At 42.5% G+C, this 24,602-nt stretch overlaps 10 protein-coding genes across 10 annotated transcripts; 7 read left to right on the forward strand and 3 right to left on the reverse strand.

The window, feature by feature from the left end:
* The first annotated feature begins 1,583 nt into the window (after positions 1-1,583).
* V1514DRAFT_292802 (uncharacterized protein) lies at positions 1,584-5,016 on the forward strand. Its single transcript, XM_066925354.1, has 3 exons — positions 1,584-1,894; positions 2,035-4,694; positions 4,749-5,016. The coding sequence occupies exons 1-3, from the start codon at positions 1,777-1,779 to the stop codon at positions 4,899-4,901; spliced, it is 2,931 nt and encodes a 976-aa protein (XP_066783863.1). The 5' UTR covers positions 1,584-1,776; the 3' UTR covers positions 4,902-5,016.
* Positions 5,017-5,221: 205 nt separating this feature from the next.
* On the forward strand, positions 5,222-7,957 carry V1514DRAFT_329584 (uncharacterized protein). The gene is made up of 2 exons (XM_066927371.1): positions 5,222-5,783; positions 5,841-7,957. Exons 1-2 carry the CDS (start codon positions 5,387-5,389, stop codon positions 7,844-7,846), a joined length of 2,403 nt encoding a protein of 800 aa, XP_066783864.1. The 5' UTR covers positions 5,222-5,386; the 3' UTR covers positions 7,847-7,957.
* Positions 7,958-8,254: 297 nt separating this feature from the next.
* Positions 8,255-9,953, reverse strand: V1514DRAFT_367312 (ligand-effect modulator 3 family). The gene is made up of 3 exons (XM_066929863.1): positions 9,649-9,953; positions 9,516-9,552; positions 8,255-9,448 (listed from the first exon to the last, which is right to left on the reverse strand). Exons 1-3 carry the CDS (start codon positions 9,752-9,754, stop codon positions 8,347-8,349), a joined length of 1,245 nt encoding a protein of 414 aa, XP_066783865.1. The 5' UTR covers positions 9,755-9,953; the 3' UTR covers positions 8,255-8,346.
* Positions 9,954-10,111: 158 nt separating this feature from the next.
* Positions 10,112-11,671, forward strand: V1514DRAFT_329589 (uncharacterized protein). Its single transcript, XM_066927372.1, has 3 exons — positions 10,112-10,640; positions 10,700-10,733; positions 10,790-11,671. The coding sequence occupies exons 1-3, from the start codon at positions 10,586-10,588 to the stop codon at positions 11,328-11,330; spliced, it is 630 nt and encodes a 209-aa protein (XP_066783866.1). The 5' UTR covers positions 10,112-10,585; the 3' UTR covers positions 11,331-11,671.
* V1514DRAFT_42558 (uncharacterized protein) lies at positions 11,589-12,942 on the reverse strand. The gene is made up of 3 exons (XM_066930014.1): positions 12,511-12,942; positions 12,266-12,423; positions 11,589-12,176 (listed from the first exon to the last, which is right to left on the reverse strand). Exons 1-3 carry the CDS (start codon positions 12,758-12,760, stop codon positions 11,697-11,699), a joined length of 888 nt encoding a protein of 295 aa, XP_066783867.1. The 5' UTR covers positions 12,761-12,942; the 3' UTR covers positions 11,589-11,696.
* Positions 12,787-14,268, forward strand: V1514DRAFT_292812 (nucleophile aminohydrolase). Its single transcript, XM_066925355.1, has 6 exons — positions 12,787-13,088; positions 13,216-13,378; positions 13,479-13,586; positions 13,656-13,833; positions 13,893-13,987; positions 14,059-14,268. Exons 1-6 carry the CDS (start codon positions 13,064-13,066, stop codon positions 14,105-14,107), a joined length of 618 nt encoding a protein of 205 aa, XP_066783868.1. The 5' UTR covers positions 12,787-13,063; the 3' UTR covers positions 14,108-14,268.
* Positions 14,269-14,834: 566 nt separating this feature from the next.
* V1514DRAFT_272127 (Isoprenylcysteine carboxyl methyltransferase family-domain-containing protein) lies at positions 14,835-15,684 on the forward strand (the record flags this gene model as incomplete). Its single annotated transcript, XM_066924827.1, has 4 exons — positions 14,835-15,024; positions 15,101-15,353; positions 15,420-15,550; positions 15,602-15,684. Coding segments are annotated over 4 exons (657 nt in total), but the record flags the coding sequence as incomplete, so codon positions are not given.
* A 78-nt stretch (positions 15,685-15,762) lies between these two features.
* Positions 15,763-20,462, forward strand: V1514DRAFT_42552 (Hydantoinase B/oxoprolinase-domain-containing protein). Its single transcript, XM_066930013.1, has 6 exons — positions 15,763-16,020; positions 16,116-16,299; positions 16,356-16,360; positions 16,416-17,419; positions 17,501-18,876; positions 18,944-20,462. Exons 1-6 carry the CDS (start codon positions 15,961-15,963, stop codon positions 20,362-20,364), a joined length of 4,050 nt encoding a protein of 1,349 aa, XP_066783870.1. The 5' UTR covers positions 15,763-15,960; the 3' UTR covers positions 20,365-20,462.
* Positions 20,463-20,998: 536 nt separating this feature from the next.
* Positions 20,999-21,988, forward strand: V1514DRAFT_329602 (uncharacterized protein). The gene has a single exon (XM_066927373.1). It carries the CDS (start codon positions 21,029-21,031, stop codon positions 21,749-21,751), a length of 723 nt encoding a protein of 240 aa, XP_066783871.1. The 5' UTR covers positions 20,999-21,028; the 3' UTR covers positions 21,752-21,988.
* Positions 21,989-22,407: 419 nt separating this feature from the next.
* On the reverse strand, positions 22,408-24,501 carry V1514DRAFT_42798 (major facilitator superfamily domain-containing protein). The gene has a single exon (XM_066930015.1). The coding sequence runs from the start codon at positions 24,322-24,324 to the stop codon at positions 22,669-22,671; it is 1,656 nt and encodes a 551-aa protein (XP_066783872.1). The 5' UTR covers positions 24,325-24,501; the 3' UTR covers positions 22,408-22,668.
* Between the last annotated feature and the right edge of the window lie 101 nt (positions 24,502-24,602).

A 24,602-nucleotide genomic window follows, 5' to 3' on the forward strand; every position in this document is an offset into this window, starting at 1 on the left:
TCTTTTTGAGTGATGCAGCTTGTCGATAAATTTGACGGATTTTGCATGCTCCCCATAAGGCACCCCACCCACCCCATTCACATCGGAATTAATCTTCACGGGATTGTGACACGGTCATCTATAACCGATAATTAAGGAAAAGCCCACACATTACATCTACAAATTTATGAATTTCTCGATTTAACCCTAAGTTTGAACGTTGCCACGACAACAACCAATCGGCTTTCTTTTAAAAAATAAAGTCTGTCATAGCTGGGGCTGCCATACGGTCTATGAACTATAGTAAGAAAATAGTAATAACTTGCCCGGGTCTGTTCAACTTTGTGTGTATAAAAACGTCAACCATACGATCGATTTTTTTTTCAAACGCTAGTCTTGAAACAATGCGATATCGAGACATACAAAAGCAATATAGGACTATGGTCGTCCTCAAAGAACCTTTCTCAACGAGCACAAATCTACAATTTTATATATGTCTCTATTATATCGTACAACAATCCACCAAATAAAACAAACGAGAAAACAACGAAAAAACAAGAAATTTGCATAAAAGATAAAAAATAACCGGCACACTTATGAACTCTGATACCGTGGCAGCTGGTTATTTTTTTATCTTTTATGTAAATTTCTTGTTTTTTCTTTGCTCAATATTTTCGATGCATGAGGCGTGTGTTGCAGCGTGATATTAAGCCGTCGCCGTAAATGGTCGTAGCTAAATACCAGATTGCTGTTGCAGTAATAGCGTGCAAAATGACAAACTCGTTTCCGATTTTGCTGTCCAGATTGAATCTCATGGGCGCATTCTTGGTCTTGACAGCACTTGAGGACGTACCATAAAGATGAAATCTTCTGGCTGCTTATGTTCCTGAACGAAAATCCAATCCAAGAAAAGATTATTTCCACGAGCTCGTTCGTCACTCGAAGTATTTCCCCGTTGTTGGCCTTGTCTTTGAAGATCTCGGGATTAGGCAAGTCAAATTGGACCGGCAAATCCTCAAATTCAAACGAGGCTTTCAGATTCAAGGCTCTTCCATTTGTATTCGCCAACTGATGTTCATCCTAGAATAATAAGTACACCAATCTTTAAAAATTGAATGCTAGCATGATGGCAGGTGCTTCCTGGTCTAATTCACGTATAAGGTCGTCCCAAACGTCGGCAACGGTGACAGTCTTTTTTTGTGCCGCCAGCACGTCTTTCTAGGTTTTCTGTTTTTCTGACTTGAAGTTAAAATATAGTGTCATGCCATTCAATAAAAACTCAAAATCGCTTGCATTGTGCACAGCTGGTGAACCGTTTCATATGGAAATTCAAATGATGAACCTTCCATGGTAAAGTGACAAGAAGAAGTAACAAAAACAATAATGTGGTGAAATTCCTGACTTGTACACAGAAACAATTTATACATAAATGTCAAAACGTTATGGATTGTTTGGAGCCGCAAGCCGGACGGCGCTGAAAAGAAGCTACGTCTCCGTTAGCGTTCTGTTAACTTTTTGTGGCAATACTTCACAATTTGCGCTTAGTTATGAATAGAAACATATTGGGTTTGATATTTCTGGGCAAAGCTAAAATATCATATTCACGGATAGCGTATATATAAGCTAAACGCTCCTCGAAGTTTTTATTCGCGCCAAGTTGTCTTCTTCACTCCTCCCCTTCCCCCCCCCTCGGTCAATTCGGTTCTTAAGATAGTTGTTTTTTTTTCAGACAAGCGACTTTCTACTGGCACCCAATTTTTTTCTTTTCCGATAAGACTTGGACAGTAGTGACGTATCATGGAAGACGCGTTTGTTCGGTCTGTTGGCGAGGTTGTCAAGGAGCTGGAAGCCAATCTCGTCGTTGGATTGAACGATGCTCAAGTTGAAGCTAAACGAAAGAAGTTTGGAACAAATGGTTAGTTTTTATGTAAAAATTTTTTTTTTTTTCTTTTCGTGTTTAATAATTTAAGCATGATTGATTTTTGTCGCTTAATTGCGCTTGAGAAATAAATCGCGTTGTGGCATGTTTACTGATAAGGATGTTGTTACATATAGCTTTACCTGAAGATCCTCCAACTCCATTGTGGGAACTAATATTGGCTCAATTTAAAGACCAATTGGTATTAATTTTATTAGCCTCGGCTGCTATTTCGTTTGCGCTCGCATTGTTTGACGACAGTGAGGATTTCACCGCTTTTGTTGACCCGGCTGTCATCCTTATCATCCTTATATTAAATGCAGTAGTCGGTGTTCAACAGGAAACGAGTGCCGAAAAGGCAATTGCTGCTTTGAGTGAATATTCCCCAGCGGAAGCAAAAGTAGTCAGAAATGGTAGTGTTTATAAGATCAAAGCCGAAGACCTCGTTCCTGGTGACATTGTTGACGTTTCGGTTGGCGACAGGGTGCCAGCTGACTGCAGAGTTTTCGCTATTCACAGTAATAGTTTTAGAGTTGATCAAGCTTTACTTACCGGTGAAAGTGAAAGTGTCAGCAAAGAAATCGATGAAATCTCGGATAAGAAAGCTGTCAAGCAGGATCAGATTAACATTTTGTTTTCCGGAACCACCGTGACCTTGGGTCATTGCCGGGCAATTGTTGTTCTTACTGGTTCTTCCACCGCAATTGGTGATATTCATACATCAATTGTGTCTCAAATTTCGGAACCTACGCCGCTCAAGCAAAAACTAGACGACTTTGGTGAGACGTTGGCAAAAGTTATCATGGTCATCTGTATTTTGGTTTGGGTTATCAACATTAAAAATTTTAATGATCCAGCTCATAAGGGAGTTGTTAAGGGAGCCATTTATTATTTCAAGATTGCTGTTGCTCTTGCGGTTGCAGCTATTCCAGAAGGCCTTGCCGTTGTGATTACGACCTGCCTTGCTCTTGGTACCAGAAAAATGGCACAAAAGAACGCCATTGTCCGAAGCTTACCAAGTGTTGAAACATTAGGCAGTACCAGTGTTATCTGCTCTGACAAGACTGGTACTTTAACCACCAATCAAATGAGTGTTCAAAAGGTTGTATATTTCTCTGGTTCTGACCTTGCCGAACTTGACGTTGAGGGAACTTCGTTTTCTCCCATTGGAGCTGTTAAAGATGGTGCCGGGACTACGATTGCTGTTCCGGTTAATGTTTTTTCGATTTTTCGAATTGCTGAAGTCTCTAGCCTGTGCAATGATGCTGAAGTCGTTTATGATGATGCAACCCAAACTTACTCGCATGTGGGTGAACCTACTGAAGCCGCTCTTCGAGTTCTCTCATCAAAGCTTGGATTTAAGCACGATATTTACGCAAAGGATCATCAAAGAGAAGCAACGTTTGAATTTTCTCGCGACCGAAAGAGTATGTCAGTTTTGGTCTCAAGCACGACTGCTGGCAGCTCTGAATTGTTTGTCAAGGGAGCTCCTGAAAGCGTCCTTGAAAGATCATCATTTGTTTACAATGGCACGCAAAAGATAGCTCTGTCTAGCAAAGTTATTGCTTCATTTCAAGACAAGGTTAATGAATATGGAAAGAAAGGTCTTCGTGTTATTGCGCTGGCCATTCGAGATGATGTTGCTTCTGATCCGTTAGCCAAGACCGCCAAGTCATCTGAAGATTACACCGCGTTAGAGCAAGGCTTAACATTGGTGGGTCTTGTTGGCATGCTAGATCCGCCACGTCCTGAAGTCCGACAATCAATCGAACAATGCAATGCTGCTGGTATTAGAGTTGTCGTAATCACGGGTGATAATAAGCAAACTGCTGAGACCATTTGCAGGCAGATTGGTATTTTCTCTGAAGGTGAAGATGTTTCAGGAAAGAGCTACACTGGGCGTGAATTCGACGAGTTATCAGAATCGGAACAACTTGAAGCTGCCAAGCGTGCCAAATTGTTTTCACGAGCCGAACCAACTCATAAGAGCAAGCTTGTTGATCTCTTACAGAGTGCTGGTGCGATTGTTGCCATGACTGGTGACGGAGTAAATGACGCACCCGCACTCAAGAAGGCGGATATTGGTATTGCTATGGGTTCTGGAACCGACGTTGCTAAGCTTGCCGCGGACATGGTTCTTGCTGATGATAATTTTTCCACGATAGAATCAGCTATTGAGGAAGGTCGTGCAATTTATAATAACACTCAACAATTTATTCGTTATCTGATTTCATCGAACATTGGTGAGGTTGTATCCATTTTTTTGACTGCCTTGCTTGGCATGCCAGAAGCGTTAATTCCTGTCCAACTTTTGTGGGTAAACTTGGTTACTGACGGTTTGCCTGCTACCGCACTCGGGTTTAATCCCCCGGATAATGATATCATGAAGCGCAAGCCTAGATCCAGAGATGAGGCACTGGTTGGCAAATGGTTATTTTTCAGATATTTGGTTATTGGAACTTATGTCGGTGCTGCGACCGTATTCGGATATGCATGGTCATTTTTGTTCAATCCCGACGGACCTCAAATTTCATTCTATCAGCTTTCACACTTTCATAGCTGCTCAAGCCAATTTCCTGAGCTTGGTTGTGAGATTTTTGGCAACGAATTTTCAACGAAGGCATCCACGGTTTCTTTGACCATTTTGGTTGTTATTGAGATGTTTAATGCCATGAACGGACTTTCATCAACGGATAGTTTATTAACCTTTCCTCTGTGGAAGAACTTGACGCTGGTTTATGCGATTATTCTTTCGTTGGTTTTGCACTTGGGAATCGTATACATTCCATTTTTCCAGGTAAGAAATTATTTTATAAAGGAATGAAACGATGAAATTTAACACGAAGTTTAGACATTATTTTCAATCACATCACTCACGTTTCACGAATGGAAAGCGATTGTTTACATTAGCGCCCCGGTTATTATTCTTGATGAAATCTTGAAGTTTGTGGAGCGAACGGTGGTGGAAAAGAATAGACAAGCCAAGAAAGAAAAGCAACTGTGAAATGTGCATAGACGGGGGCAAGTGTATGGCACAAATACATATATGTTAGAAATTAGTTGTATATAAAAATTAATTAGAGGCATGGCACATGACAATGACGATGATGATGATGATGAGCTTCCGACACGGGTTCCTGTAGTCTCTGCAGAATGACGCAACGCCTTGCTTGATGCGGCGCCGCACATCGGCTTATCTTGGACCAGGTGCTCGGCAAATACAATTATTTCATCACTTGGGGTTAGGGTCCACATTTGTTCGACTGGTGCCAAAATAGCATTTCACGACTCGTTGCCGATCGTCACACCAACGTGAGCAAAGTTGTTAAATAAGTAACTCTCTGCCACCACGTCGAACTCTTCCGTGAGTTCGATCTGAATTATTATATACGTATATATCTTGTTTGTTTGTTTTTTTGGGGGGGCGACGGATCCGATAAGAACACTGAAGATTTTTAATTTCACTTGATTCTCAAATATTTACTTAGTATGACGGACTTTGATACTCGGCGATCTGCCGCGACGGCAAAATGGGTTGACCAGACTGAACTTCCCAACCAGCGGCCAGGTTCAGACAGGCTCCCACCTACAGAGCTTACTTCTTCAGACGAACTTCGAGACTCGACAGCTTCAGCCGCTCTTAGGGCGTCACTTAAATCGTCTCCTTCCGCGACGAAGAAACATGCGCAATTTCAGGATGCAAGAACGGCGTCTATTGATTCCAAGACTACTGCAACCACCCATTCAAACAGACCCGTGACTCGGTCTGCACGGTCGTCACAGTTCACTTCAAAGCAGAGTTACCGGAGTAGTCGTCCTCTTGTTATTGCAAATCCGCAAGATCTTCCATCACATCCAATAGTTGGTGTTAAGCTTAGCGCTTCAAGTATGTGATTAAAAAAGAAAAGAAAAAAAAAGAATTATTCTAATCATGTTGGTTTAGATTTAGCTGCGAATCTGGCTCGAGATGTCAAGGTTACTCCCATGTGGAAGCCGGATGGCACTTCAGCCAACGCAGCCTCCGCAGCTTTACTGGCGGCGTCTCATAGCAAATCACCCGAAATTTGGAAACCAGACCCCGCATCGCGAGAAGGTCTTGCCAAGATTTTACAAAAAGATCCAAAATACACAATCACTTCTCAAACAGGATCTCACACGACTGCGGTTTCGGCTAAGCCGCACAGATACTCTACTCTAGCGGCTCAAGAGAAATACCCACCAGGTAAGCCACAACACACTCCTCCGCTATCTCCCAAGTTGGAGTCTGAAGCTGTCGGAGCTGGAAAATTTGCGTTTTCGACCAGTGGTCGCGAAGAATTTCTTACTCCGCCTTCACCTTTGGATGATGAGGAACAACACTTTGCTGCTTCTGGAGCTGCTTCTTCTTTAGCGCGTAATGCTAGTCATGGCAAATCAACCAGGCAATACTATGCAAAATCGACGGGAATTCCTCAGACTAGCATCAAGAGCATGGCTGGATTAGAACATGCGGCAAAAAAAGCAGCTGACAAGAGGCTTTCTACACTTGGTAAGCCCGAGCAAATCTATACAGTTTCAAGTCATTCTTCGTCAGCGTATAGAAACAAGCCACAATCCGGACAATCACCAGTTACCGCTTTGTCGGGCGCTGAAAATGCTTCGCGCAAGATTCAATTGGAGCAACAGCGAGCTCATGCGCAACTGAATGAGTTTGATCGGTATGATGAAGTTACAAGATATCAGATTGTTCTCGCAGCTGCTGAACGTAATGTGAACTCCAGGTTAGGTGCTATTGATAAGGAAATTTCTGCGACAACATTGTGGGGGAATAAAGAGTTTAACGCTTTGGCACTAGCTGCAGCCGAGCAGGAGTTCAAAGGCAAATATACAGCAAATGCTGGAAAGATTGATATTGGTGGTGGCGTTTACATGAGCCAAGACGAAGTATCCAAGATTGCGCAACGCAACGTGCAACCTGTTCTTAATGAGATTAGTGAAAAAGCGTTGGCTGATCGTGAACGGGATGAGCAACTTCGTGAAGAGAGAGAACGAATCAAGACTGAAAAAGCAGAAGAAAAAGCTCGAAAGCGGGAAGAAAAAGCAGAGGAGAAAAGGGTTAAAAAAGAAGAAAAGGACAAGAAAAAGGAGGAATCCAAGCAGCAACGATTGAAGGAACTTGAGGACCGGAAGGCGAAAAATGAGGCCTCTGCCGCGGCAGGCCATCCACCTAAGGAAAGGCGGCTGTCTCAGAAGTTTTTCAAGCGTCTTGGGAGTAGAAAGTCTGCTGCTGCAGTCACAACAGGTGCTACTAGTCCAACTGAAGCCGCACAGCCAATATCCGAGATTATATCTTCTACAGCTTCCATCAATAGTCGTGTGGGTCAAGTTGGACCTGGGCGTGAGGAGGAGACGAAAAGTACGCATGAACCAGCTGAGTCGTTAGATGAAGAGCCAGTGATTGTTGAGCATGACGATGTTGCCTCGAATGCTTCAAATGAAAGCCAGGGCATTGAATCTACAGCGACGGGCGACAGAGAAGACGAAACAGAAGCAGAAGATAAAAATACGATAGGACAGCGTAACGAATTATTGTCTAGATTTGTTCCAATTCCGCTGACTCAGTCCACTGAAGATTTACGTGGATCCACGTCGTCAAATAACTATGAGTTGGCATTGCCTAACGGTATTGAAAATGGCAACCAGAAAGACGATTTTGCAGATGAAGATGATGAATACGAACGACAAGAACGAGAAGAAGAAGATGAAGACGGTGGTATTCAAGTTGCGGAACGGTTTAATTCTGTATCTCCTCATGACATTCAGAGTATTGACATCCATCCAATAACTTTTCCCACCGATGATGATGACGGTACCACGGTTGTTGATTCTAGTCCGCAGATTAATGGCAAATCGTCAACTGATCATGTGAATCAGATTGTGACAAGAGATGAAAAGCAAGTAGTTTATTAATCTTGTCAATAATAGGCTTTGATCTTTTTTTTTTTTTGGGCAGGTAAGGTAATTTTTGGAGGACTATTTTATTTATTTCATGATATTTTTTTTTTTTTTTTTTTTTTTTTTTCAACGAGGCTTTTGTATAAGTTTATTGGTTGTTGGGTTTTGTTTATTTTTGCCTCATGCGGTCATGTATAAGTATAATTTGATTGTACGCAACGGTTAGTGTAAAGATTTGATGCGCCTTGATTTAGAAAGTTATATAATATAAATATTAAATTTATTACAATCGAGGGATAAGGATTACTATTAAATGCGCCATTTAAAAAGACTTGATTGATACACTGCCACAAAAACATTATGGAAAAAGACCTATTTGACGGTTTATACAAAAAAAAAAAAAAAAAAAAAAAAAAAATCTTAAGACTAGTAAAACATAAAGTATGACAAAACCACAAAAAAAATAAAAACAATAAAAAAAAAGGCTCAATACACAATTTAAAATACGGTTTAAATCATCTAGTTGCGGTACCAGCTAATGGAGCAGAAGATGATAAACTGTTTTCATTATTCCATGACAGATAAGTATGATCACCTAATTTTCTTGGCTTGATCAAATGACGAACCGTAAATAATAATCCGAGCACGATGCAAAGCCCGCCCACGACCAGGTATGCGATTCCCAAAAAATTGTTTCGACCGCCGACGACGCTGCGAGTCGAAATTACTAAAGATTTCGTGCCACCGTACACAGTAACCGGGAAATGCAAGCCGATATCGATTTCGTAAACACCTTTGCTTAGTGATTGTGTGTCGTTTCGCAACACGAGTTTTGAAAAAGTGGGCAAGCCGGCGGTGCGCATCCAGTTTTGTAAAGATTCCCATTCGGAAATGTCGGGCAGGTTATCGTCCGTGTATCCATCCGGGAAAGATGCTTGCCAATTCGGTGGCGGCACGACTTCTGAAGCCTTGTATGCCGTCTTTTGAAACCTTTTCTTGTCGTTTGACCATGCGATGCCAGTTTGGGTCATGTTGAACGGAACATTGTCCGCGTCTGCATTGTGAACTTCAATGTCACCTTTGAAAACAGGTGATGCAAACGTGTCATTAAAATATGAATTGGCAATCAAGCCGCAAGGGTAATAGGGCTTTCCCTCGGGGTTAAGCACGAGGGGCTTGCACAAGTTATCACTGCGCAACTTATTAGCCGGCACTGCCTTGCCATTAATTTGATCTTCATCAATTGATTGCACGTATCTGCGATGATTTTGATAAAAATTTGTTAACTTGTAGTAAGCCAAGATGGGCGGCGTCATGTCGTGCTCGATGCGGAACCGCAACCTGCAAACGTCCTGTTGACCATCAGGAGCAGATGAATTTGTATAGATTAGCCATTGAGCCGGATGAGATTTCAAATTCACGGATTTGAAATGCGCTTGCACGTATTTGGTTGGAATCTCAGACAGGGTGGAACTGGCCTCCGTGGCACAATGAGTGTAATCAATGGTTAATTCTTGCACCCTGAAGCTGGCGTATAAAAGTAAAGCACCAATTGGGGCAAAAATTATGCCAATGGTGAAAAACAAGGGCAGAACAGTTTTGGGAGTTAAGATTGGCCTGTAATTTTGTATTTTGTTTAGAACCAAAAAGAAAAAAAAAAAAATAAAAGAATTTAATAACGTACTGCCATGCTTTTAAACGTTGTTGTCGAAAAGCCGTATCTTTAGTGATAAACGAATCATGTTAGTCGACATATTAAACTGTTAAATTTTTTTTTTTTTTTTTTGTTTTTCCGGCCGCAACCGGTTCCAACATACTTGGAGGTCTTCTAGATTTTGGTTTCTTCTGATCAGCACTCTGTGGTTGCGTCTCATCTATACTATCTGCATCGTCATGACTCGTCCTGCGATGGATCAACGGCATTTTTTTTTCTGGGAATTTGATTATTTGATTCTTGTTCTTTTCTTTTGGGTAAAAGCACTTTAGTGAACAATCTCACTTGCCCAAAAAAGCCAAACAACAACAACAGAGACTTTAACGTGCCGTGGTCAAGTCGATTCAGGGATATTAAGAAAGCCGAGGGCAGGTTAGTTGGCGGCTATGTTTCGTGCATGTAGTCAACGGTAAATACGTAATGAATTATTTGGGCTTTGCCGCAGCAGCACAAGCACAGTGCGGTGCGCCAAAATAACTAGACATATGGCATAACTGCAACGCAAATTGGTTTATGTTTACGTCGTCGCTCAAGGCAAAGAAAAGAATCCATGAGCTCGTTGATTGATTGGACTTCGAGCACAGGCGAGTCCACCCGTAGCTACCATGATTTACGGTTTATACCCGTACCGACAAGCAAGTTCACCCACGTTGCTGACGGGCCAGTGGCTGTGCACACTGCTGGCCAGGCCGCCGTTGGCAGCAGAATCCGCCCCGCGTTGCATCACCATCAATCAACACAGCGACAACGTTGCGATGGTGATGAGAAACAGCTGGCCAGGATGCAGTGTGATTGCGATGGTCAAGATGCGTTCATGCTTGCAGCTCAGCACGGCAAGTACAGAACAGCCCATGCCTGCAGAAGTCGTGTAGTCGTCGTGTAATTAGGCCAAGCAAGTATTAGTAGGTTACCCGCGCCCCCCCGGGGGCTCGGCATTCAAAATCACGTTCAACCGACTTGTCGTTTTCCATCCATTTCCACCTGGCTTAACTCTTTTATTACCATTCTTTCAAGGCCAGAGATACCATAAAAACAATCTCATGAGTTCAGCGGCTGCTCCTCCGGCCGGACCCCCGCCTCCAAGTGTTCCTGAAGGTTCGTGGCATTTGTCAAGTTCGGGCCAAACAAGCTAACATGTACACGTAATTCTACAGGATGGTTGGCCAAATACGATCTAAATTACAAAACGTATGGCCCACTTGCTTAAAAAAATTGTGTTCGTTCATTGTCTGATGTCGTCTTAGTTTCTACTATGTCAACCTGGCAACCGGCAATTCGCAATGGGAAAAGCCATCTGCTGGCAACGGCGGTGCTGCAGACGCGCCACCGGCATATTCACCAACAGCCGACAGCGCTCGCACTGAAAAGCCGTCACAAAACGGGGTACCACAGCAGCAACAGGCTGCTGCTCACACGCAGAGAAATTACGGCCCGCAAGGTGGCTACCAGCAACAACAGTACACGCCTTATCAAGGCTACGGCGGATACCAGCAACAACCGTATGCTCCGTATCCTCAACAGCAACCTTATGGCGGCTATCCTCCGCAGCAGGCTTACTATCAGCAGCAGCCACAGTACGTGCAACAGCAACAGCAACAGCGAAGGTCGGGCTTAGGTACGGGAACAGGTATTGCCCTTGGTGCGGCCGGTGGTTTGGTTGGTGGCATGCTCTTGGCTGATGCCATGCACGACAACTATAACGAAGGTTATGTTGATGGAGCTCAGGATTTCGGTGGTGGTGGTGGTGATTTTGGCGGAGGTGACTTTGGCGGAGGTGATTTCTAGAACCTTTTTTAGGTCGTACAATGGCTGGAATATAATTTAGTGTTTTTGTTTTTTTTTTTTGGTTTGCATGCATTTTATATCTAATTATTCTGGTGTTTTTATTAATTTGCAAATCAAAATTGGAGATTCGGCGGCATGCTTGTCTACCCATTGTTGACCAATCCGATTGTTAAATCTAGTAGGTTTACATGATCCGCTTTATTGATAAGCTTGCATTATCATTACTGCATTCTGACCGGTATCCGCAAACAACAAAACCTTAGTTTGGATCCTCTCCAGATGCAAGTTACAAACACCGTTATTGCTTTTCAACTGCATCGCGTTTGCCCATCATAATCTATAACCTACTTCATTTTCAACGGTTCGTTATTTCTTATTATTCAATTTAAACCATGCTGGCTTCTTGGCAGTAAGAGAACCACCTAACGTGTGCCCGGATGATGATTTCTTTTGTGCCTTTTTTCTCTCATTCTCATCATCTTGTTCTTCCTGTTGTTTTTTTTCAAGCTCTTTCCGTCTCAGCCTTGCCAAATCTTCGGCATGTTTTAAAATCTCGGGCTTGAGCGCCTGTTTTGGTACCGGATACTCTGATCCGTAACGTTTAGACAACTCGTTTAAGTCCCAGGCAAACAACACCATTTCCCGGGCGTTAAACTTTAAATCTGGCACCAACGTTTGCGACAGGTCTGATAATACCTTGCGAGGTGGCGTAATGAATAAGTAAAACGGCAGCATCGGATCGACTATCCGTTCTTGAACAAACAGCCATAAATCTTGCACCGTATCTGTCGCCTTAAACGTGCCCAAAAGTTGTGTCTGATCTGGGAATCGCACTCGAATCTCCACCTATTCGTAACTGTCAGCAAACCATAGAGATTTTTTTTTTTTTTTTTTTTTTGAAAAAAAGACAAATATATATATATATAATCTCTAACTTTTTCGATATGTGCCCTTTTCTCATCCTCTTGCTTTTGACGTAACTGTTTTGTAAGTAATGGCCCCCCGTCGGAAAGTCTTTGTGATTTTTTGACCAGTAAGCTATGGTATGCTTTTGCCTTATTCGCAGTCATTTCATAAATTGAATCGTCATAATCTAATACATATACATCATGATTTTTTAAAAAAAAAAAAAGTTTAGCCCAACCCCGGTAAAAAAATTCATGCGGAGGTTTCGTCATACCGCTTATGGCTTCAGGCGTGCTATTTCCAGGCGCGTACACGGTTGCGTTGTGAATATCGGCCTGATTGGGTTCAACAAAAAAAGAAGCTTGAGAATTTGCAGATCCGGTTTCGTCAATGCCAACTCCAACTTTTGCAATACTGGCAGTCTTGGTGGAATCATTGGAATCTGCGGTACTATCAACCCCGTTCTTGGTCGATGATGACACCGCCGCCACTGCAACACTTTGCTCTGACGCCGCCTCAGACATGTCTTCTAATCCTAAGACTAAATTATGGTATATACACGAATCTTCTGAAAAATTAAAATGTCAAGTTTGCTTTTGATATGCATACTTGTTAGGTTGGAGTGCGTAATGTATACTATATGCGTGTACAAACCCCTTACAGTTTGACATTTGAGGTTCGATCGCCCAGGTTCCATACAAAAAGGTAAGCGTCATCCACACCATCAGGGCACCGTAATTCCCCATTCAATTCACTCGCTTGCGCTCGAGTCAATTCTTTTTTTGACAGGTCATTAATAAACTACTTTGGATCACATAAATTAGATCATGTCGGATCCTTCAAGTATTAATGGTATGCATATCCCGTCAGCCGAATGACGACGAGATGGATGAATGTCCATGATGCGTGGATCCTATTATTAATTTGGCTGGGTGATTGTCTAAAGACCGACTACTAATTTTGTTTTGACGGGTTATAGGTGGAACCGTGGTTGCCATGGCTGGCAAGGATTGTGTGGCTATTGGGTGTGATTTGCGACTCGGCATGCAAGGCTTGACCGTGTCCTATGACTTCCCAAAGATCTTTCAATACGACAATACTTTTCTTGGCTTAGCAGGACTTGCTACAGATGTTACGACTTTGTATGTTTCACGAAAATCAGTTTTTTAGGAAAAAAAAAATTATGTTGATTGTCAGATTGGTCTTGTGCTAACACTGTAATTGGAAAAAAAAAATATTAAGATCGGAAGTGTTTCGTTACAAAGTGAACCTTTATCACTTGCGGGAAGAACGAAAGATTGAGCCACAAACTTTTGCAAACTTGGTGTCTTCCACTCTTTACGAGAAGCGGTATGATTCGAGATTTATTTTTCTAGCTTAGTTTGTCCTGCGTGCTGATTAACCGATTTCGGGTAATAGATTTGGGCCATATTTTGTCGGTCCGATAGTGGCTGGAATTAATAGCAAAACCGACAAGCCTTATATATGTGGATTTGATTTGATTGGTTGCATAAACTTTGCTGATGATTTCGTGGTTGGCGGTACGGCTAGCGACCAACTTTTTGGAATGTGCGAGAGTTTGTGGGAGCCTAACTTGGTAAGCAAGCATGACTCCCTAGCCATGATTGAAAAATTTCGTTAACTTTTGCATTATAGGAACCTGATGATTTGTTTGAAACAATTTCACAAGCTTTATTAAATGCTCTCGATCGGGATGCAATTTCGGGTTCTGGAGCTGTAATCTATTTGATGTAAGACCCCTTTTTTTTCCTTCTTTTTGGGCTTTGAATGATTTTTTCGTTTACTGACTTTTAACTTGTAGAACAAAGGATAAAATTGTTAAAAGATTATTGAAAACTCGGCAGGATTAGAATATCAACGTTGTGGTTTCTTTTTTTTAATATATATTTATTGGCTTGGGTCGACTCATCTTGCCTTCATAGTTTTGCATTTCTGTTTTTTTTTTTTTGTTATGTACGGTGACGATGTAATATAAAATCTTGCCAAATATTTATTCCTTTTTGTTTTGCCACGTCTTTTGAAAATCGTAATGGCTTAGTATTGTATTTGTATGTGCTTTTGTCACCCCATTCGTGCGCGACTGGCATTGTTCTCTTTTACTATTGTTCAACAATTATATCTTTGGCAACTTTAAACCGAGAACGGCAAGGTCGTTTTGGATTTTTTTTTTTTTTCCATCCCTTTTATCATTTAAGTTTCAATTCCGTTGTATATAAAGGCAGTTGCTGTTACTTGCTTGGTGTATGACGTCTAGCGTGCAATACAATTAATGTATACAAGGAGAGCTCGCCAAAGATGCCATTTGATTCAACCCCGGATAATTCAGTCATGGCACAACCTGGATTACTTGAAATAAATTCAGCCATATATAATAATAAAAACAATAATAACAACATTACTTTAATACCCGAAGAAATTCAGGCTCATAACGATAAACACAAGGCATTATTGCGCAAAAAATTGCAACAGGTCAAAAACAAATCGTCACCGTCAACTGCTGCTGATGAAGATGATGAAGGCCAGAAGAATGTTGCGGTTCAACAATTACCATATCTATATAATTCAGTAAACCATGGTCCAGATCGGGTTGCACTTATTTCTGCATGGCTTGGAATTTTTTTTACCATCACCGTCATCGCATCAGGATGGTTAGTTGTTTATCACAAGTACTGGCAATTGCCAGCGTTCATGGCCATTTTATGCCTGTTTCATTTTTTGGAGTATTGGATCACTGCGAGGTATAATCCAAGTAAAGTTTCAATTGATTGTAAGAACCTGCTCCCGCCCAAATTGCGTCTATATATATATATCTCTGTGAAGTACTAATTTTGCATGTTTTCAAGCGTTTCTATTCAATAATGGATCACAGTACAGTTTAGCTCACGGTGCTGCGCTAACGGAAGCAATAATTGAATGGATTTTTTTCAAACCTGTGAAAAAAAATTATTCATTTGTTTCGATTTTGGGCTTGGGATTGATTATTTGGGGTCAATGTCTTCGATCGATGGCCATGATCCATGCTTCCAAAAATTTCTCTCACATTATTGCTCATCACAAGGCAGATTCTCATGATCTGGTTAAAACTGGAGTTTACAGGTTCGTACATGGCTTTATTTTGTGTTGCTTGTCAGTAATTAATCCGGGAATTTTGTGTGTGATTAGCATTACTCGGCATCCATCATACCTTGGCTATTTCTGGTGGGCCATTGGAACACAATTGTTTATTCTAAACCCGGTTTCCACGGTCGGATTTTCAGTCGTGCTATGGCGTTTTTTCAACCGTCGTATTAAATGTATCGATTTTTTAAATTTTTGATAAAATTGAATGCTAACATGATTTTTAGATGAGGAAAACTTGTTGATCAAGTTCTTTGGTGAGGAATATGTTGAGTACAAGAAAACAACACCAACGTTGATCCCTTTTATAAAGTAAAAAAAAATTCACAATTATATATACTATAAATAAATCAGTTAAGGTCGTTATCGAGAAACATGTTCAACGTAGAATCCATGACGCAATTAAAAAGTCGCGCGGGCAAATTATAGATTAACATTGCATATAACAGAATTGAATAAGGTACAAAGCGTTTTAAAACTATCAGCGGACACCATTGTTTTTAGGAAGAAACAATTGATTGACTTTAAAAAAAAAAAAAAAAAAAGGCACGTTGCAAACATATATGCGCCTTATCAATCGAAACAAATGTCGTATGATTTAAACGGGGCTGCACCGGTTACTGGCGGGATCAAGATTGCAATTGACGTGAGTATTTGGTTTCGTAATTGGTATGTAAAATCGGCAAAAAGAACATTGACATACTGACTTGGTTTTTCTCTTTTTGGCACTTTTTTTTTTAGCGAGGTGGAACGTTTACAGACTGTATAGGGTCTCATCCGGACCGACCTGATGTCGTGATCAAGTTGTTATCGGTAGATCCATCGAATTATGAAGACGCACCGAGGGAGGCAATCAGGCGAGTACTCGAGGCATATACCGGACGTCAAATCAGTAGGGATGCGAAACTAGATACAAGTCTTATTGGTATGGTTTGTTCATTAGTTGGCATTATTTAACGTGCAATTCTAATGAGATTACAGAATCGGTTAGTGAAGAAACAGTTATTTAACCATATCCTTTTTTTTTGTTAATTAAAAAAGATTCGAATGGGTACGACGGTAGCCACGAATGCGTTATTAGAACGGAAAGGTCAGAAATGTGCGTTGGTTACAACAAAAGGGTTTGGCGACTGCCTTGTGATTGGAAATCAATCACGACCCAAAATTTTTGACATTGCCATTCACAAGCCCGACGTGCTTTACGAAAAAGTGATTGAAATCGATGAACGGGTTACTTTGGAAGATTATACGGAGCATCCAGAAAAATTCAAGACCCAAGTTGTTAATAATAATAATAATAATGATGATGATGATCTCTTAATTGGATTATCAGGCGAAGTCGTTAGAATCTTGAAACGACCTGACCTGATCAAGGTTAAAGAATCAATATCACAACTTTATGCTGATGGATATCGCAGCGTTGCCGTATGCCTGACTCATTCATACACGTTTCCGGCTCATGAGATGTTGGTTGGCGAGATTGCTATCGAGCTTGGATTTCAGCATGTTTCGTTATCAAGCCAGTTAATGCCGATGATCAAGTTGGTTCCGCGTGCCACGTCTGCCACGGCGGACGCGTACCTGACGCCCGAGATTAAGAAATACATTGCCGGGTTCGCAAAAGGGTTTGATGCCGGGTTGGGACGAACAGGAGTGGCTGGAAATGCGGATACAACGACCAGGTTTGAATTTATGCAGTCTGACGGCGGCCTTGTCGACGTGGCGTCGTTTTCGGGCTTGCGTGCGATCCTGTCCGGACCAGCTGGAGGCGTGGTTGGGTATGCACGCACATCGTACGATGCCAGGACCAAGATTCCGGTTATCGGATTTGACATGGGTGGCACGTCCACTGACGTTTCGAGATACGGCGAAGGACGGTACGAGCATGTGTTTGAGACCACGACTGCTGGCGTGACAATTCAAAGTCCGCAACTTGATATTAATACCGTGGCGGCCGGTGGTGGGTCACAATTGTTTTGGAGAAACGGATTGTTTGTGGTTGGTCCTGAAAGTGCAGGCGCGCACCCTGGTCCGGCATGTTACAGGTATGTAAAAGAATTCAAAAACCAAAAAAAAAATTCACATTGTAGGAGCTAAAACAAATAATTTTTTTTTTTTTTTGGCAGGAAGGGAGGCCCACTTACGGTAACAGATGCCAATTTATTACTAGGACGGTTATTACCAGAATTTTTCCCCAAGATTTTTGGACCCAACGAGAACGAGGAACTTGATATATCAGCTACGGAGAAACTTTTCCAAGATCTCACAAATGAGATTAATGCTGAGATTGGAATTTCAAGTTCCAACAAGATGACGGTTGACGAAGTCGCATATGGATTTATTAAGGTGGCAAACGAGGCAATGACAAGACCGATCCGGGCATTAACTGAAGCCAAAGGTTACGATACTTCAAATCATAGGTTGGCCACGTTTGGCGGTGCTGGTGGTCAACATGCAGTGGCGATTGCACAAGCACTTGGCATCAAGCAAATTTTGATTCACAAGTATTCATCCGTATTGTCCGCATACGGCATGGCATTGGCCGACGTGGTTCAAGAAGTGCAAGAACCGAGCTCGGTAGTGTTTACGGAATCATCACGAACAGTGTTTGTTAACCGATTTTCTGAACTTAAATTCAAGGCAACAAAATCATTGCAAGATCAGGGATTCCAATCTGATCATGTTGAGTTTGAACTTTACCTCAACATGAGATATCAGGGCACGGAGTCAGCACTAATGATTATTAAGCCTGAATCAGGTTGGGATTTTAAAAAATCGTTTGTTGATCAACATTTGCAAGAATTCGGATTTACCTTGCCGGATCGGGATGTTATCGTGGACGACGTGCGCGTGCGCGGCATTGGCAAGAGCTTTCAACTTTCCGAACCCAGTGTTGATGAGCAATTACAAAAATTTGCCATTAATCAAAACAGGAAAAAAGTTGATGAATCGAAACGCATGAGCACGAAGAAAATTTATTTTGAAGGTGGCAGGTATGACACGCCGGTGTACAAGATTGAGCATCTTGAGATTGGCGATAAGGTTAGCGGGCCGGCAATTTTGGCTGATGGCACGCAAACCATCGTGGTGGCGCCCAAAACGACTGCTGTTATTCTTGAAACGCATGTTATTATTAACATTGACGACGATGACGACGATGGCAATGAAAATTTGGTCAAGGCAAATGATGCCAAGTCTCAGTCACAGGTTGATCCCATCACGTTATCCATATTTGGTCACCGTTTCATGGCCATTGCTGAACAAATGGGTCGCGCGCTTCAAAAGACATCGGTTTCGACCAACGTTAAGGAACGATTAGATTATTCTTGTGCACTGTTTGATGCAAACGGTGGATTGGTTGCCAACGCACCGCATTTGCCGGTTCATTTGGGTTCCATGTCAACCGCAGTTCGCACGCAGGCAGCGTTATGGAAGGGAAAACTAAAGAATGGCGACGTGATTGTATCTAATCACCCTCAATTTGGTGGCACGCATCTTCCAGGTAAGGTTCCCCGCAGTAAAAAAGAGTTACACGGAATCATGTTCTAACCACGTTTGGCTTGTTGTAGATATTACCGTCATCACGCCGGCATTTCATGAGGACAAGATTGTGTTTTATGTTGCATCCCGCGCGCATCATGCTGATATCGGTGGCATTCTTCCTGGATCGATGCCGCCAAATTCACGAGAATTGTTTCAGGAAGGCGCGGCGATTAAATCAGAAAAATTGGTATCAAAAGGGAAATTTAATGAAGAACAGATTACTAAACTATTGTTGCACGAACCTGCAAAGTATCCTGGTTGTTCGGGCACTCGATGCTTGCCGGATAATATTAATGATCTCAAGGCACAAGTGGCAGCGAACCAGAAGGGAATTAATCTTATTGATGCATTAATCGCTGAATATGGACAGATTGTCGTGCAACGGTACATGATTGCGATTCAAGAAAATGCCGAGCTTTCGGTTAGGAATTTGTTGAAACAGGTAAGCCACCGGTTTGACGGCAAATTATTGCAGGCCACAGATTACATGGACGATGGATCTCCGATTTCGCTGACCATCAATATTAATGGTGATGACGGTACTGCGGTTTTTGATTTTGCTGGCACGGGACCGGAGGTGTATGGCAACACGAACGCGCCAGAAGCGGTGACATACTCTGCCATTATATATTGCTTGAGATGCCTTATTACGGATGACATTCCGCTAAACCAGGGATGCCTTCGCCCGGTTGAGGTTCGCATCCCCAAGGGGTCGTTTTTAAGTCCGTCCGGTTCGGCCGCGGTTGTTGGCGGTAACGTGCTAACGTCGCAACGGGTGACGGACGTGATCTTTAAGGCGTTCCAAGCTTGCGCCGCGTCGCAAGGTGATTGTAATAACCTGACGTTCGGAATCGGTGGCAAGGATGAGCACACGGGAGAACAGGTCAGGGGATGGGGGTATTATGAAACCATTGCCGGCGGCAGCGGTGCGGGTCCGAACTGGCACGGCACGTCCGGCGTGCACACGCACATGACCAACACGCGCATCACGGACGCGGAGATCTTTGAACGACGGTACCCGGTCTTGCTGCGAGAATTTTCGATCCGGCCTGGTTCGGGTGGTGCTGGCCAGTTTGTGGGCGGCGACGGCGTGATCAGGGATATCGAGTTTAGGGTGCCGGTGCAATGCTCGATCTTGTCCGAACGCAGGGTATACCATCCCTATGGCCTTGCCGGCGGGCAAGATGCCAGCTGCGGCTTGAACGTTTGGGTTCGGCAGGTTGATGACGGGCAAGGTCATAAATCCGAGAGGCGGGTTAATTTGGGAGGCAAAAACACGGCGGTTATGAAAGCTGGTGACAGGGTCGTGATTCATACGCCCGGCGGAGGTGGGTATGGCAACGTGCAGGCTGAGCCTGGAGTGGACGGCCGCAAACAAGACGCCAGAAATCATTGGCGGGCGCAAGGCAGTGTGTCCATCTATACGTCTACGCAGGAAACAAACTAGCAAAACTAGAAATGTAAAATTTTACTCAATATACATCGGTTACTCAAACGTTTTATTAAACCAACTGCCAGTAATGTCCTGGTTACGTAATAACGGCGACAGCAAATCACATTTGCATTTGCGTCACAAACGCGTCATTGTTTGTGTTACTTATGCCTATTTATGTATAAAAAAAGCTGCACCGCCGGTTTTGTTTTTGTTTTCGCAAAAATTTTTGCTCACTTAGAACCATTTCGTTCGCGTGCGTGGCAGACTTCAATCCCGGAACTTCGTGGTTTGCTCGATTGGTCGTAAGTGTACAAACAATTATTTTCAACACTTAAACGACGCGAAAACTCGTTTACTCGTTTCTCAAGGTTGGTTGTTATTTAATTGCAATCTAGCAATGATTATTGTCCAGTCTTGTTTTTTTTTTTTGCAGACTGGCTGCTTGCTGTTTGCTGTCTTTTTTTTTAAATGTTGCTTTCTTGTTTAACTGGCTTCTTAATTTCTATTCGATACCGATCAAAAAAAAAAAATATAAAATAAAATACAGAAAACTAACGGGTTAATTATTAGGGATTATTAAATCATGGATGTCGATCAAGCACTTGCGGCAAACCTGGCCAGCATTGGGGCCCAAGATCCAACGCTTCATCATCATCATCACCATCATCAAATCAACATGGCAGCTGCCGCCGCCGCAGCCGCCATCGATCCGGCCATTCATCTCGGAGGTGGTGACGAGATTGATCCGAAAAAGACCTGCATTTTTTGTCACAAGACGTTTTCGCATCCGGGATCGCTGGGAAGGCATTTGGATCTAAAACGGGGCACCAGGTTGCATCCTGCCGAACAGGTTGATCAATTGCGAGGTGACGTTAAACGACGAGGTGATATTATTGAGATCAAGGCTCGCCGTGCCAAGCGAGCCAAGGAATACAACGCCAGGGATGACGTGAAGGACAGGGCAAAATCACGACGGAAGGAGAAAGAACGATCGGGCAGGGCCAGGGATGAGGCCAAGATTAATTTTTTGAACCGGTTGGGATTGCCAGCGTTGCCACCTCATCCGTCGTTCCCTTACATGGTGTTATATTTTTTGCCCCCTTCGCAATGGCCTCATGATCCACCAACACAGGAGACTTATAATCAGTTGACATTAATTTTAGATTCAAACATGCATATGGATGATGACCGGTTTGCGGATTGGTCAACCAAGGCCAAGGTTGCTTATGAAAATTGGTCACAACATCCGAGAAATAAAAAAATTGAAGTTTGGAATCGGGAGCAAAGATCGGTTGCGGAAGCAGCGCTGGGTACGTTAACATTGTATGATTTGGGTCGCCGTGAGGAATGGCTGAACGATGAGGAAAGACGAATCATTACCATGGAAAGTATCATGTGATTACACATAATTTGAGACTTTTTTTTTTAAAGAGAGATGTAAAGATATGGGAGAAGTGTTATTTTTTTGTTTGTTTGCTAGTCGTTCGTTGGTTCTGAGTATTTGTTTTTTTGGTTTATTACTGTTTTATTAGGGAATTTCCGAAGGCTTCTTTTTTTTTTTTCAAAAATTATAATGTGCAAACGTGATTTAAAAAAAAACATGTATTTAAAATATAAAATGTGTCACTAGCCACTATCCTCACACAACACTGAAAATTTAATTTTTTTTAAAAAAAAAAATAAAAAAAAAGTCATGTAAAGAATATGTAAAAGTAGTGTCCCATTATTATTTGCGTCTATGACTGACTACCCAATCACGGAGAAGAGCGAAAAATTACTATGCTCCTTCTCAAAAAAAAAAAAAAAATTTTTTTTTCTTGAGAGATTGGCCAGCTCAAAGCGCCGCAGAAACAAAAAAAAAGCAAATGGAAAAAAAAAAAATTGAAAAATCAAATATATATTGAAAAAAAAAACAAAAATAAATAAATGTTGCGTTATATTATGGAATGGTATTATCATAAAGATTTTCAAAAAATAAAAAATTTTAGAAAACAAAAGGATCGATTATAATATATATTTTCAAAAAACAAGGAAAGTCCGAACCCTAATGTAGGGTTTCCGGCAATTTATTAGTTCTGCAATCTACTATATCGCATAAAATGAGGAACAATGTGAATCTTAATCTCTTGATCTTGAATAACTAAGGTTTTGTTAATTATTAACCAACTTTTAAAAATATTAAACAATAAAACCCTCATCATTTACTCATTTAAACAGTAGTTCTATATATATAAAAAAAAATACTTAAAAAATAACGCCTAATGTGTACATGTATGTATGTATGTATGTATGTATGTATGTATGTATGTATGTATGTTAATTCAAATGCAAGATTTCAAGAATGTCATACTTGTGCATTAACGCCCGATTGCGCTTGCCAACGAACCAAAACAATAATGTCAACACGCTAATCACGATCTGCACTGATCCGACAATTATAAAGCAATTCTTAACCCCGGTTCGCAACAACCAACTATATGCCTTATCGGTTAACGCGAAACTGTACAAGTTCTTAAACAACAATAACGAAATAAACGCGTCCACTTGAATGTCCCGATGCGCATCCGTGATGTACGACGCTGACGCGACCGCGCCTAGAATCATGCCGCATGCTTCCAAACCGAAAAAAAATGGCGGCAGGTATCGAGAATATTTATACATGTTGGATGCGGTGATGCCAAATCCCCAAATGCCAGCCACGCCGGTGATTGCTTGCGGGATCACGAGTAAGATTCGAAACTCGGGTTCGTACACGTTGTTGTTTTTGCGGGACAGGTACTTGGCAGCAAAATCTGACAAGACGCCAGCGAGCACGAACCCAATCACGGAACCAATCACGGCACCGGTGTACATGTACCCGGTCTTGACTTCATTATACCATAACGGCGGGCCCATGAATATGGCTGCCAGCACGACTCCAATCATGACGGTCCATCCGATCAATGCGCCTTGCACGAGGCAACCCCAGATCACGGCCGGATGCAAAAACAACGCGAACGGTCGCAATGCGATTTTCCAAAGCGGCCGCGAAGTTTTGGAACCGGAAAACAATGAGAGGGAGTGCAAATATGATTGCTTGAGCTCGGCGGCGGCACTGCCGGAAATTGTGGCAGCAGCAGCAGCAGCAGTATTCGTGGTTGCGGTTAACGATTCTTTCACTTTTTCGTCATTCTCATTCGAATTATTATTACCTTCACCGTAAACATCAGTCTCGAACGATTTTTCACGATTGTACACGTGTTCGGGCACGAAAAAAACCACCAACACGAACGCGACCGCAGCAAAAATGGCAATGAACCAAAACATCCAATGCCAACCTAACGATGCCGTGATCTTGCCGGCCACGATCGGGCACAGGAAAGTTGTGCCAAACAGGGACAGGTTGGCGAGTGCCAACCTGATGCCACGTTGATGAACAAAATACATGTCACCCACGGATGCGTTCACCATTGCTTCAAACGGGGCCAACGCGATGCCTTGCAAGGCGCGCGCGCCAGCTAATGAACGATATGACGTGGCCGCACCAGCCCAACTGCTTGAGCCAACCACGAGTGCGATCCCAGCCACGTACAAAAACCTTTTGCCATACTTGGCCGACACGGCCGCGACAATCACAGACGCGCCTGCGGCACCTAAAAGATGCCAGCCGGTTAATAACGCGATTCGGGTAAAACCTTCGCCGAAATATAACACGAGAACCAAGGTGGATGATGACAGGATCGGGGTTAACGTGGCAGCCATGGTTGAGCCAATGCAAATAATGAACAATATAAAATCTTTCTTATGGGTCGGCCAGTTTAACGGATCATTAGGTGAATCTGAAGGTTGGGGTACTAAAATAATATCACCATCCCGTTTTAGATTGGACAGGTCCTGGTGGTCGTGCCCTGCCGTGATTTCATCATTCTCAAACAGATGAACCGTTCCTGGCACTCTTGACACTCCTTTTGGTTCGAGAATACCAAACGGCATGACAAGTTCAACAGACTGGAGTTTTTTTTTTGCTTGTGAGTTGCTTGCTAGCCCGTATTTGCAAAATTTAGACGTCTATGGAGTCCGAGCCTTTGTTTTTGAAGCTTATAATGAAATGAAATGAAATCAAAAAGAACAAGAATTCAGCCGCATCTGCCAAGTCAGCGCGGTTGTCACGGTTATGCCAATACGGTTTAAGGTTCTGCATACATGCGTTAGCCGTTAGGACAGTTATGCAGTGTTAATTTGCTGCTGCGGGCGCAAACCTTAAAACGGCG

Source organism: Lipomyces japonicus, assembly GCF_038497905.1.
Source record: "Lipomyces japonicus strain CBS 7319 unplaced genomic scaffold V1514scaffold_15, whole genome shotgun sequence".
NCBI lineage: Eukaryota > Fungi > Ascomycota > Lipomycetes > Lipomycetales > Lipomycetaceae > Lipomyces > Lipomyces japonicus.

Bases quoted from the DNA above. Each gene is read 5' to 3' on its own strand.
- V1514DRAFT_292802 (XM_066925354.1), top strand. From the start codon at position 1,777: ATGGAAGACGCGTTTGTTCGGTCTGTTGGCGAGGTTGTCAAGGAGCTG. The intron at 1,895-2,034 runs GTTAGTTTTTAT...TGTTACATATAG, and splicing joins AAAGAAGTTTGGAACAAATG to CTTTACCTGAAGATCCTCCA. The intron at 4,695-4,748 runs GTAAGAAATTAT...CACGAAGTTTAG, and splicing joins TATACATTCCATTTTTCCAG to ACATTATTTTCAATCACATC.
- V1514DRAFT_329584 (XM_066927371.1), top strand. From the start codon at position 5,387: ATGACGGACTTTGATACTCGGCGATCTGCCGCGACGGCAAAATGGGTT. The intron at 5,784-5,840 runs GTATGTGATTAA...ATGTTGGTTTAG, and splicing joins TGTTAAGCTTAGCGCTTCAA to ATTTAGCTGCGAATCTGGCT.
- V1514DRAFT_367312 (XM_066929863.1), bottom strand. From the start codon at position 9,754: ATGCCGTTGATCCATCGCAGGACGAGTCATGACGATGCAGATAGTATA. The intron at 9,553-9,648 runs GTATGTTGGAAC...TTATCACTAAAG, and splicing joins AAAATCTAGAAGACCTCCAA to ATACGGCTTTTCGACAACAA. The intron at 9,449-9,515 runs GTACGTTATTAA...ACAAAATTACAG, and splicing joins CAACGTTTAAAAGCATGGCA to GCCAATCTTAACTCCCAAAA.
- V1514DRAFT_329589 (XM_066927372.1), top strand. From the start codon at position 10,586: ATGAGTTCAGCGGCTGCTCCTCCGGCCGGACCCCCGCCTCCAAGTGTT. The intron at 10,641-10,699 runs GTTCGTGGCATT...GTAATTCTACAG, and splicing joins GCCTCCAAGTGTTCCTGAAG to GATGGTTGGCCAAATACGAT. The intron at 10,734-10,789 runs GTATGGCCCACT...ATGTCGTCTTAG, and splicing joins TACGATCTAAATTACAAAAC to TTTCTACTATGTCAACCTGG.
- V1514DRAFT_42558 (XM_066930014.1), bottom strand. From the start codon at position 12,760: ATGTCTGAGGCGGCGTCAGAGCAAAGTGTTGCAGTGGCGGCGGTGTCA. The intron at 12,424-12,510 runs GTATGACGAAAC...TATATGTATTAG, and splicing joins CACGCCTGAAGCCATAAGCG to ATTATGACGATTCAATTTAT. The intron at 12,177-12,265 runs GTTAGAGATTAT...AGTTACGAATAG, and splicing joins AAAGGGCACATATCGAAAAA to GTGGAGATTCGAGTGCGATT.
- V1514DRAFT_292812 (XM_066925355.1), top strand. From the start codon at position 13,064: ATGTCGGATCCTTCAAGTATTAATG. The intron at 13,834-13,892 runs GTAAGCAAGCAT...TTTGCATTATAG, and splicing joins GTTTGTGGGAGCCTAACTTG to GAACCTGATGATTTGTTTGA. The intron at 13,988-14,058 runs GTAAGACCCCTT...TTTAACTTGTAG, and splicing joins GGAGCTGTAATCTATTTGAT to AACAAAGGATAAAATTGTTA.
- V1514DRAFT_42552 (XM_066930013.1), top strand. From the start codon at position 15,961: ATGTCGTATGATTTAAACGGGGCTGCACCGGTTACTGGCGGGATCAAG. The intron at 16,021-16,115 runs GTGAGTATTTGG...TTTTTTTTTTAG, and splicing joins GGATCAAGATTGCAATTGAC to CGAGGTGGAACGTTTACAGA. The intron at 18,877-18,943 runs GTAAGGTTCCCC...GGCTTGTTGTAG, and splicing joins TGGTGGCACGCATCTTCCAG to ATATTACCGTCATCACGCCG.
- V1514DRAFT_329602 (XM_066927373.1), top strand. From the start codon at position 21,029: ATGGCAGCTGCCGCCGCCGCAGCCGCCATCGATCCGGCCATTCATCTC.
- V1514DRAFT_42798 (XM_066930015.1), bottom strand. From the start codon at position 24,324: ATGCCGTTTGGTATTCTCGAACCAAAAGGAGTGTCAAGAGTGCCAGGA.